The following is a 12,388-nucleotide window of genomic DNA, read 5'->3' as shown; positions in this document are numbered from 1 at the left end:
CCACAGGACAACAGGAAAAAACTTTTTATTTTTTATATTCTTAAGAATTTATTTATTTTACTTATTTATTTTTTGGCTGCGTTGGGTCTTCGTTGCTGCACGCGGGCTTTCTCTAGTTGCGGCGAGTGAGGGACTACTCTTAGTTGCGGTACGCGGGCTCCTCATTGTCATGGCTTCTCTTGTTGCGGAGCATGGGCTCTAGGTGCTCAGGCTTAGTAGTTGTGGTGCATGGGCTTAGTTGCTCCGCAGCATGTGGAATCTTACCAGACCAGGGCTTGAACCCGTGTCCCCTGCATTGGCAGGTGGATTCTTAACCACTGAGCCACAAGGGAAGCCCAAAACGATTATTTTTGAAGGAATAATGAGGAGATTGTCATCTGAAACCTCAGCAGTAACAACGAGAGCTGGAAGTCAGTGGTGGCATCCTCACAGCCCTGAGAGAGAACAATTGTCCCTCTAGTAAACCAGCCAAAATATCTTGCAAGAACAAGGGAAAAATAAAGTAATTTTCAGATGAACAAAAACCAATAGCATTTGCTCCAACAAACTCACTGAAACAGAGTTTAAAGGCTCTACTTCAGGCACGAGGAAAGTGATCCTGGTTGTAAGTTCTGAGATGCAAGAAGAAAAGATGAGCAAAGAAACTGGTAACTGTGTGGTTGAGTCTAAACTAACATTGACTATATAAACAATTTAGTAATGACTCACTGGTGAGAAAGGAAAAGATTAAACTTAAATATATACTATAATTAAGGCATATAATTTAGGGGATGGGTGATTAGAGTTAAAGTATGCCTAAGTGCTTTTATTTTCAGGGAGCAAAGTAAAGAGTAATCACTAAAACAACATAAGTAGAGTACATAAGAGGAAGAAAAGTGGAATGAGGAAAAAAAAATCAGCCCTAAAGAAGCAAAAAGGAAAGGAAAAAGAAAAAAACAGTCATGACAAATAGAAGGCACAAAATAAGACTGTAGAAATAAATCCATATATATCATAAATATATAAGTATAAATGGATCAAATGCTGTAGTTAAAAGACAAAGATTATCTTTAAAAAAAACCTTCTTATTATGAAGAATTCCAAGCATACTGAAAAGTGGGAAAAATAGTACAAAGAATCCCCATATGCCTGCCATGTAGGGTCAGTGTTAGCTATTTGCTGTGTTTCATCTATATATGAAAAGGAGAATATTAATACATATTTTATGTAGTAAACATTACATAACAAAGTAAAATTTAAATGTCAATAATGAGGTAAAGTGTTCACTTTTGAGGCCAAGCAGATATGGGGTCTCAGTAATTTTTTTTTAAAATTATTTATTTATTTGTTTTTGGCTCTGTCAGGTCTTTGCTGCTTGCGGCGAGCAGGGGCTACTCTTCACTGCAGTGCGTGGGCTTCTCATTGCAGTGGCTTCTCTTGTTGCAGAGCACGGACTCTAGGCACGCAGGGTCAGTAGTTGTGGCTCGTGGGCTTCAGTGGTTGTGGCTCGTGGGCTCTAGAGCACTGGCTCAGTAGCTGTGGCTCACCGGCTTAGTTGCTCTGTGGCATGTGGGATCTTCCCGGACCAGGGCTCCAACCCGTGTCCCCTGCATTGGTAGGTGAATTCTTAACCACTGTACCACCAGGGAAGTCCAGGGGGTCTCAGTAATTTTTAATCATGTACTTTTTCTGTGCAGTTATTTATTCAAAGGCTGCCTCTCCTATGGGCTCTAGTGAGAGGGTAGGAACCAGGTCAATATTTCTGATCATTGTATTTCTAAATATTTGTTGCATTTAGTAGCAAGGATTCAGCACAGTGGTTGTTACATAGTAAACATTTAATGTAGAGTAGCTTTTATTTATTATAATTGATGCTGTTGTTATCCAAAGCGTTCAGCAGAGTGGCACAAAATGAGCAAGCAATAATTGGTAGCTTACTAAATTTATATTTATTGTTTACCATACATCATCGCGCCTAGCACACATCATTCACCCATAAACATCATGTTTATAATAAGAATAAATAGTACTTTCATTATTATTCAAAATCTCTAAGTGCCTGGCACCACATTAGCAGGGGAAAGTGGAAGTTCATTCTTATTAATTATTATTATTGAGTAAAGCACTTAACACAAAGCCTGGCTCCCACGGGCCCTGAAAAAATAATCTTCAGGGGGACGGTCCTCAATTCTGGGCGTCCCCCACCCGCCCCTCCCCCGGACCTGCGCAACGCCCCACCCCCTGCCGTCCGGCAGCTCCGCCCCCGCGGCAAGCGCCGCGCCTGCGCACTGGCCGATAGGGGCTCGGCGCGCTCAGCTCTCCACCGCCCGAGCGCGCGCCGGGCCGTGGCGGCGGGCCTGCTGCGTGAGTGCGTGCGTCGCTGCGTGCGTGCGTGCGTGCGTGCGTGCGTGCCGTGCGCTCGTTGGGCACCGCGGCCGCGGCCTCGCCCTCGCCCTCTGCCCCTGCGCCTGCACCGCGTAGGCAGCCCCCCGGCGCGCACCCCGTAGGCGACCCCCGCCCGCGCCCCGGCTGGCCCCCCCATTCCAAATTTAAAGGGGGCGCAGCATTCACGCCTCCCGCCCCAGGTGACCTCTCAGGGGTCTCCCCGCCCGAGGTGTCCCGCCGCCGAGGAACATGGCGAAGGTGGAGCAGGTCCTGAGCCTCGAGCCGCAACACGAGCTCAAATTCCGAGGTAAGCCCGGAGGCCCGCCGCCCCGCGCCCCCGCTGCGGCCCGCGCTCCGGAGGGCCCGGCGGCGCGGTGGTGACGTCGGCCCCCCGGCCGCGGCGCCCGCCCGCCCGCGCTCCCCGGGCCCCGAGGGCCAGGCGTCCGGCGCGGGAGTCCAGGGCCTGCTCCTCCGCAGCCTCCCGCGCCTCGCCCTCGAGACAGTCTCCTCGTTGCCGCTCTGGCCGTTCCTGTCCCGAATGCGGCCTCCTCACTTGAGTGTGGGCCCCGGCGGCCGCCTGTGCCGAGAAGGCTCAGGCCCTGGGTCAGAGGTCGCCTCTCGCTGGCTGGCCACCCCGCCGTGGACACCTGCGGCCGCCCCCTGTCGCGTGGCAGCTCGGCACTTACCACTCGCTGAAAGGACCACTTTACGCACTTGTGTACCGTGTCTGTAAGGGGGGAAGCTCCATGAGGACAGGACTTTGTCACGTCTCTGCTTTATGCCCCGCACGCCTTAGGAGCCTAATAAGTACCTGTTGAGCAAATGAACGAAAGGAACGTCCGCAGAAGTTCCGACGGGATGCGTGGCCCAGCTTTCCTTCTCCTGCCTTTCTCGTGCCCGTTGCTCATGTCTCCGCAGCCGTGCGGGGCTGTCAGGGTGGCGAGATCTTTTTTCTCCCAGGAGCCGCCTGGGACTGGAGCCCGAGGAAGCCCAGGGGGCCACATGTGTTTGTGGCGAGCCAGAGACCCTTGAAATGTGTACCTTTAGTTTTTTAAAAATTATTTTTATTTTTATTTTATTTATTTATTTGGTTGCACTGGGTCTTAGTTGCAGTGGGTTGCGGCATGCATGTGGAATCTAGTTCCCTGACCAGGGATCAAACCTGGGTCCCCTGCATTGGGAGCTCAGAGTCTTATCCACTGTGCCACCAGGGAAATCCCTGTACCCTTAGTTTTAATCTTTTCCCCCTTCCTTCTCCAGCAAAATATCAGAGCCGGGGGATTTCATGTGACTTGGCCATTCCTTCTTTCCAGAGGGACTGAGTAACTGTGTAGCAGACATTGCTTCGCCCTTGAGAGAGATGAATGGACAAGACAGACAAGACCCCTGCTCTCATGAAGCTTACCTTGTAGGGAGGGGCCACAAGCCAGCACACGAGAGTGTTTCAGGTAGTGGTGAGTGCTGTGAAGGAAATAAGACAGGCTGGCTTGATGAGACTATGCTTGCATTGGACGGCCAGGTCACCGCTGTGTCACCAACACTTAGCCTAGGGTGGCTGCTCGATAGATGTTTGTGGCATTGGAATGCCTGCTGGCCCCAAGGCACCCCACTTTAAATGTACCGGCAGGAGGTAGTGTCCGGTAACGGACCCAAAGTTACTCAGTTGGCAAATGGCACATTTGAACCCAGATTTCAGAGTTCACGCTATAACAGTTATGCTGTCCGACCCCTGGGAAATACTCCAGTGCTGTGGCTGTCACTTAGCTTCCCAGGTTAACAATCTCCAGATGGTCACATTTGGAAGTGACTCCAAATGTATAAACAACTGAAGGTTTTCCAGTTAAAACAAACACCCCAAAAACCTAACGTGGATTATAATTCCACAACCGTGCTATAGCTTACGTGATGTTCTCATCCCCCGCCTGAGAAAGGAATCCAGGTGACTCAATTGAATGTGGAGGGTGATGGTTTCCACTTGAGTTGTCTGAAGTTCTCTACCCTGGAAGCCTGGCTTAGCTACTCCTGGGAATTGGCACGTGCATTCATTTAGTCCACAGACATTTCAGCGCCTGCTCCACGTGCCAGGTACCAGGAGATGAGTCACATCACGTGTAGGCCCCTGCTGTCCCTCAACCCCCCACCCCAGAACTTAGGTCTAGGGAAGAGAGCAGATGACAGAATCAGCCAGCACAGTGCAGTGATGCAGGGTAGTCCAGAGTACTCTGAGCGCACTAAGGAGGTCAACTCCTGAAGGAGGTGTCATTTGAGCAGAGTTTAAAGGTCGAATGGAAGCAGGTGAAAAGCAGAAAGGGTTGGGGAGCATGTCAGGTGGAGGAAATTGCACGTACAGAGGCACGAAGACGGAGGTGATTGGGCTCCTTTGGGATGCCAGTAGTATTTCGGAATGACAGTGACAAAGAGCATTTGTTGGGGTCACGAGGCAAAGGAGGAGATGAGGCTGTCTAGTAGACAGGAGCCAGTTCTTCTCAGGCCTCTGTGCACAGACACAGCCAGTGTCCAAGTGCACACTGTGTTGTGTCTCCTCGGCTAGTTCTTCCTTGATTGATCCCCTGCAACCTTAACCCCACCCCTGGTACATACACTCTCCTCTAATGTGATGTGATAGAAAGAGGCACTAATTGGAGAAAATTGACGTTTTTGTCCCAGTTCTTTTACTTAGTGATGTTTGACCTTGGGCTGGCCACTTTGCGCCCCAAAGCCTGGGATTACTCTTTACTCCATGGGAATGGCGCTCATATCTCCCTTGCCTCGTGTAGGAAGTTTTGTTGGTATTATGGCTGCTCAGCTGCTTTGTAAATGTGCAGTGTTATGCAGAGACGGGTTGTATTTACACCACTGGTTTCATCATTCCAACTTCTTTACCTGAAAGGTATGGCAAAGAAGAGTGACCTGTCTCTGGCCTAGGGCTGACCAAAGTAATGATGGCCAAAGTCACTGGATATTTTTGCTAGGGAAGTGATCCAGGAAAGTTACAGTGTCAAATTGTTGAAGGCTGTTGGCTTGAGGCATCTGCAGGCATATGTGAACCACCTTATGATTTGTTTGTTGGTTAGTTTTAAACTGAGGACTAAGATTGTGAAGTCAGAATAGAGGCTCAATACCCTGTTTTGCTGTATAAACAGCATTCGTTTCAGGATGAGAACTGGCACATTTAACTGGTGTCTTCCAGATTACTTGGGGTGATGATTCTGACTTCATACGGTTCACTTAGATGAATCAAACTCGTAAGCTAACTTTGCTTAAGAAGATAATAATTAAAATGCTTGTCATCCAGAGGAAAAAATTAGTCATCTTTTAAGTGTAGCCTAAAATGATATGGGGTTGTATATGTTGGATTCTTTTTCGCCTTGGGCATTCTGTGTGATTCTTTTGAAGTTAAGGATGTTGCAGAAGAAAAGAGGGCACAGACTTGCAGGACCTCGTTCAGTCTCATAGGAAGTGCCGTGCTGCCTTGTGTTGAGTGTCGAAAGGAGGAGGATTCCTGGCCTCCTGAAAGGAGCATGACACTGCGACATTTGCCTTGGTGAAGCAGTAGGATCTCTTTGGACTGGGGACACCTTTCTGGAAGAGTTAAGGGCTTCTACAACCTGGGAGGTGTGTTTTGCGTTGTTGCTCTTTCTGTTGCTCTCACCTCTTCCAAGGCCACATCATTTTCTTTTTCACTCTGAGGTCCCACGTGTTGCCCAGCTCAATGAGAGCTTTTTGAATGAGTCACTTTCAGGGCATTTTGTATCTCTTTTTTTCCTCCTCCCCTCCCCCTTCCATAGATTCCATCCACGGTCAGTAGTATGTCTTGTATTTTCTCGGTCGTTGCCCAGGACTCTTAATCCTTCTTCACATTCCGGCATTCTCCCCATCTCGTGATACTGTTACCTGAGAGTGGTCAGTTAACCGTCCTCGTGAGCTGAGTAGTTAAGATTTAAACCTGCTGTGGACCCATTGCTTTTGCTTTATTGTGTGACTAAACCATGGCCTTCTAGAAGTCTCGGGTAGTCCTGCTGTTGGTCAGTGTGGGTCACAGGTTGGGTAGCACCACTGGATTGGTGTGGTTGATGACCACTCTGGGGTGGAAATAGGAACTTGGGTAGATAGGTTAGGGACAGTCTCTTTTGTATAAGGAAAGCGTGCTTAGAATCATTAGTTCACCCTCTTAAGTTAACGTGTAGTTTAGTATTTAGGAAGCTAAAAAATTATAACATCTTGTAGATATAGTCTGTTCAATGCAGTAATTATCTTTCAGATGCTAATTACAGCATTAATTCTCTATAGTTTTAGCATAGCACTGATTTCCTTAACATTTCATGATCACATAGAGCAGACTGTGTTTTACAGCACAACAAAATGTCAGCAGTGTGCTTAAGATTCTTTATGGTAGTGGTTTAAATCCATCCTGAATAGATCATCTTCATTTATTTAATTATTAACCAGCTTGCTTATAAGAAGCAAGTGGCATTAAACTTACCAACCTTGAGTCAAACCTAAATCTTCATAGATTGTGTTATTTACTTCTGAGTTTTTGTTCCTGGGAGAGGAATGTGAGGTAGAAGTTAACTTACTTTTACCCACTTATTTACTTCTCTTCTTCACGGTTAACTCCTTAAGGAAGAAATGGATAGTTCTCGGCTATGTGCTTATATGGTGATAGTTCCTTGTTGTGTGTGGTTGTAACATGAACACAGTTTTCTTCATGATAAACCTGGTAGCTTTGCATCCAAGTGTGGATTTATTAAAATAATTAGTCTGAATTGATGCTTATAAAAGAGGTGAACTCTTAAACATGATTAACACTGTCTTTTATTTATTAAAATTATATAGTATCTTTCCTTCCAGCGCGGAAGGCAAAATACTGAGAACTTTGACCCTGTAATATTACCACTAAGTTGCTGAAAATCAGGGGAGGAATCAAGGGAGTAAACTATATTGGTTATACTCAAATACTACCCTTAGACTTGATTTTTAGAACCTGAAACTTGAATTTTTACATAAGGAGTTATCTCCAAGATTGCTTCACATATCTCCCACTTGTATTTGAAAAATTTGCCGTCTGAAGGATGACCATGATTTGGAAGAAATGAGCATAGCTTTCAGCAAGACGACAAGAAAGACGAACACAAAGAGTGCTGAGTTCCATTAGTCAAGACAGGGTTGCCATTGAGTGTCTTTAATGAAATAAAATAAAAGCTTTCTGAGCAGTTATTTTGCACTGGGGATTGTGTTAAAAACAAAGTTGCATTATGGTTTCCAGGCTTGCTTCCTCCTGTTCTATCATTCTAGGCCCCCCTCTCTAGGCTGTCATCAGCATAGCATATCCAGGATTGCTTTGGCCCTTGCTCGGTGGATGTGCACATTCTTTGAAGTTTTTACCTGACAGACCTAGGCTGCTAGCTTTACGAAAACAACAGTTGTTTAAAGAGCTTCATTATGGGAACAAAATTACTGAACTTGACAGTCATTTTAAGACTATTTTAAAAAATACCAGTGTGGCAAAACAGTATCTCTAGAATATCTGTTTTTCAAAATGTTAAATACGTTGTTTTAACAAAAGCTGTTGATGTCAGAAACAATGCCTTAATGTGCTTTTGGATTTTCCCCCCTTGCCTGGAAAAAAAAAAAAAGTTGAGAAAATGCCATAGTCCCAAGGGAAAAATCTTGAAGTGCTTTCATTTAATAATTTAGCATTAATGGCACAAAACTGTAAAGGTATAGAAATACCTCCCTAGAGTTTTCCTTCATCCTTTCAGAGGGGTTATTATCAGTTTTTCACTAGCAGTTACTATTTCTTTTCATCTGTGTCAAGTAGTGTCTTCAATCAGGCTTTTGGCTGTGTTTGTGTGTGCACGCCCATGTGGGCACCTAAAGTGTTGCTGGCGTGCACACATTCTCACAGGTACCCATGATGTGTTTGAGTTAGTATCCAGTTGGCATTTCAGTAGGGTCTTACAACCTTAGCCTATTTGGGAGGGGCGTTAGGGAAATAAATATTTTGGGGGAGAAAGAGATTGAGACTGTTTTGTCTTTTGGATTGTACTTGAAGACAGTGTTATATGGGCCCCTGTACCGTTTACCTAGATTTGAATTGCTTGTGATGTGGCTTGTAACCTTTATGACTCTAAGTTCCTTGGGCTGTCTTTAAAGGCTGGAGGGTGCTCAAAGATTGGAGAGGAACAGAACCCCGCACCAAGGGAGCTGGGAGCAGAGGGCGTATTTGTAAGGGGCTAAGTGGTGGAGGTCCACCACTTAGTAGACCCCGCAGTAGGGTGGGTCTGGAGTTAAAAGCAGTGGCCATAGTGGAGCTGACACTCATTTTGCAATATGAGAGGAAAGAAAGGGTGAGGGAAGAATGAACATTTCTAGGAGATAAATGCTTAACTTCCAGAAGGTAGACCACAAAGTCTAGGGACTGTGGTAGATGCTTTATGTTCTTCATCTTATTATTTAATCTACAACACAGTCCTATGACGTGAGTTAGTTACTCAGTGGTTAGGGAGCCTGCTTCTGGATGAGGCCACTGTGGTAAACAGTGGTGCAGGGATTCAATGCAGGTTTGTCTGGCGTCAAAGCCCATTTCTTTCACATCGGCTCTAGAATGAACTCAAAGGGTTTCATTTTGGAGGGAGGGAGACAGAGAATTTTTAACCATTAAGGAAGTGTTAGGAGCTGTCAGGGTAATTTCTTAAGAACATTAATTAATTAAGAATTATTATTTGTGGAATTTTTAGGAGGGATTTCTCAGCATACTTTTTAAAAGTTCCTGCTGGTGACTCCAGAGCATTCTTTGATTTACCTTGTGAATATTCAGTTTTTATAACAGGTATCATTGGTGTTTAATGATTCTGTATATTTAGAACACATTTAACTTTCCAGTAATTTGCAAATCTGCTCTGGAGTCTTTGGAAGGTAGGGTGAAACTTACAGGTAGAGATTTCACGGATTTGCACATTTGTAAAGTGGGAATTTAGAGTTCAAAAGGGTGCTTATTAAGATAGGAAGGTCTGAAATAAGTGACCTTCATAGGTGCTATCTTAAACCTTACAAGTGGGGCTACAAAGGCAGAGAAACAAATAAGTGTGAATTAACATATAACTAGAGATTTCTCAAATGTTGAAAGAGAAAAACTCAAGGTGAGTATCAGAATGTGCTGTTTTATTCTGTAGGAGGTATACTTTGGGAAGTCATCATTCCCCCAAATGATGACATCCATGCATATGAATCAGATGGGAGAGGGTTTAGAGACATGCATGGGTATGATGATTGTGTGCGTAGTAGATGATTGTCTGATTGAGAGTATTTGGGGTTTCTTCCTTTTCCACAGCTCATCCTTTGAGGTTTACTTCATAAACAGATGACCCCCCTCTTGTCTGACGGAGTATAGCATAACTGTGACTCAGGGTCCTGAAAGCTTCCTGTGGGCCAGGCACCGGAGTGGGGACTGGAGAGGAGTCCCGGCCCCTAGAGTTTCCAGCCTCCAGGTGGTGGGAGGATGGAGGAGAGTGTGGAAATGGGACACTTACGGGCTGTCCCTCACTGGGAGCTTAGAAAAAACTGTTAATTCTGCTTTGGGGTTTGAACCTCACAGGAAAGGTGGGATTTGAGATCTGTGACTTGTGCTAGGCATTTTTCTATAAGTGCTCATTTATTCTTAAAACAGGTCTAGGAAGTAGATGGTTATGATCCTCAGGTTCATAACCTGAATTAGAGGTAGAACTGGGATTTGAACCAAGATCTGTCTGACTGCAAAGCCCATGTTGTTTATCATTACATTGGCTATATTGCTCCCCTTAAAAAGTTAGTGGGAGTGTGGCTCACTAGGAAGGCCCGGGATTTTCTTATTTATTATGTTGTTAGGAAGATGAAAGCAGGACTGGAAATAGGACAGTGGGAATTGAGAAGGAGCAGTGAAAGAGAAACAAGATATAAAAAGGAAGGAAACGTGCTTAATTGTCATTGTAATCTAGTAATGGCTTCTTTGTCACTGCTTCCACGAAGTGCAGAGTTGTTCTGGAACGCTAAAGCGACTGATTAAAAAAATCTTTATACTAATTCTGTTTTCCCCTAAGAACTTCTGTTCTAACTCGATCACTTCTGATTGTGTCATTCATGTATTAATGTTGAAAATTATGTGCTAATGTTATCACCACACCTTTCCTTCTACCACCCACCCCCCACTCCAAGGCCTTTATTATACCTCAGTGTCTGTCATCACAAACAGTGCAGGTTGACTGGGTACTCTTTTGCCTTTTAGTTACATCACTCAGCAACATTTACAGTATAGTAGAAAAAAGGGAAGGAAAGGAATGGTACCTAGGTCAGTCTTCTCTTCCTGTCCATTCTCAGAGGACCCTCCAGCCTTTAGAGAACCCAAGGAATTAAGTGTTCCAAGCCACATCACATGCAGTTCAAATCTAGGTGAACAGCCAAGTATTATCATCATCTCCATCTTAAAAATGAGAGAAACTGGGCCCAGCACTTGGTGGAATGCATAATCTGCACCTCGGCCTCTCCAGCCTCTACAGCTTGTGTGCTTTGTATTACAAAGGGACGCTTCTGTTCCTACTCCTGCTGTCACTTAGAGAGACACTCAGCTCACCTCCCCACCCAGCTTTGATTTCCTCTTCTGTTGGATGAGGAAGCTTGAACTCCATGCCACTTTGTGTTCCTTCCAGCTCTAGTCTTGAAAACGTGTGATTAAAATTTATTTTCGCTGAAGAAGAAAGATGGAAAGCCCGTGAGGGCAGAAAGTGGAGTTTGTATTCCTCTTAGAACCTACCATTGCTCTGCACTAGTGGGCTCTCAGATCTTTGATTAATGAGCCCTCTTGTTCCTGTTGCAAAGCTCACTCTATCCTAGTAACCTTTCTTGAGTATTCTCGGATATTCTTATCCAGTTCCAGTGTTTTCTGCATCACCTCAAACTGTACAGATTGTGTACCACTGCATGTTTAGTTTATGTTATCCTCTCCTTGTGCTTTATTTACTGATTGCTTTGTCTTCCATGCTATAGAATGCAAGCTCCTATAGGTTTTGTTTCTTTAGTTTTCCCCAGTGGTAACTGATAGAATATATTCTTTTCTTAATTGTTTGCTTCTGCTAGTAACCCCAAAGAAGTCATCTTTTCAGTGTTTGGTTTGACCATTTGAAATAGAAGCATACACAAGAATAAAAAGAGGGATTTGCTGAAAAACCAAAGGTTTGTCCTTGTGGAGGCTTACTTGAATTCTCTTTCTGTTGGTCGAATTGATTTATTGGCATATAAGTGTGTCCTGATGGACTGCTTTGAAAATCTAAATCCGTGCTTTTTGACCTTTTCGAAGTCAGGCACTGCTTTACTAATTGGATGAAGAAAAGCCATGAATCACTCCTTGGAGAATCTGCAGATACACTCCTCATTCAAAACTTCTCATGTAGTTTGGGGACAGGAGGATCACAGTTTACTGTGGGTGCCTAGTTGGCCTCTAATCTTGCTCAGAGAATGGCGGAGGGGGAAGAAACATGAGAGGTCATCTGGAGATGTCCAGAGAAAACTTGGTCAGTTTATTTGGGTCTCTTTATTTTATTGTTTCAAAAAATTTTTAAATGAACGCCTTTGCCCTTCCTAGTAAGATTGTTTCTTTTTTTTTTCTTTTCTTTTCTTTTCTCTACATGCCTAACTTTGAGCACAGTGCTTTGGCAATTAGTCCTCTTCAGTAAATGTCTGAGTGTTGTCCTGTCTACCTTTAAAAAAGAATAACTGCTTTCTCAGTCTCGTTCGCTCTCCCTAGCTACTCCCTTCTGGAAGTAGCTTCTCCTAGCAAGCCTCTGCAAACAGTCTTCATGACCATTTTCTCACCACCCATTCACTCCTAAAGTCATTGCCTGGGGACTTTCTTGCTTCATTACTGCATCTGTTGTTGGATTTTTATTATTTATCTCCTGTGTACCCTCTGTAGCATTTGACACCTGTTGCCCTTGTGCTACTTGACACTCTTCCCTTCACCTTCTTAATCCCCCTCTTTTGGCTTTCTCCC

The 12,388-nt window shown here is 44.7% G+C and overlaps 1 protein-coding gene across 2 annotated transcripts in view; it reads left to right on the top strand.

Moving 5' to 3' along the window:
• The first annotated feature begins 2,358 nt into the window (after positions 1–2,358).
• The window catches only part of VAPB (VAMP associated protein B and C), a 49,087-nt gene continuing 39,057 nt past the window's right edge, over positions 2,359–12,388 (top strand). The window contains exon 1 of one of the 2 annotated variants that reach the window (XM_082643965.1): positions 2,359–2,671. In XM_082643965.1, the coding sequence (XP_082500091.1) occupies positions 2,614–2,671 (58 nt within the window). In that variant the 5' untranslated portion in view covers positions 2,359–2,613. The remainder of the gene's footprint in view (positions 2,672–12,388) is intronic. The other variant, XM_082643964.1, reaches the window with a different exon arrangement.

This window comes from Mesoplodon mirus, assembly GCF_964341445.2.
Source record: "Mesoplodon mirus genome assembly, chromosome: 15".
Classification (NCBI taxonomy): Eukaryota; Metazoa; Chordata; class Mammalia; order Artiodactyla; family Ziphiidae; genus Mesoplodon; species Mesoplodon mirus.
The sequence above is the reverse complement of the archived record's forward strand: the minus strand, read 5'-3'. Positions and strand labels throughout refer to the sequence as shown.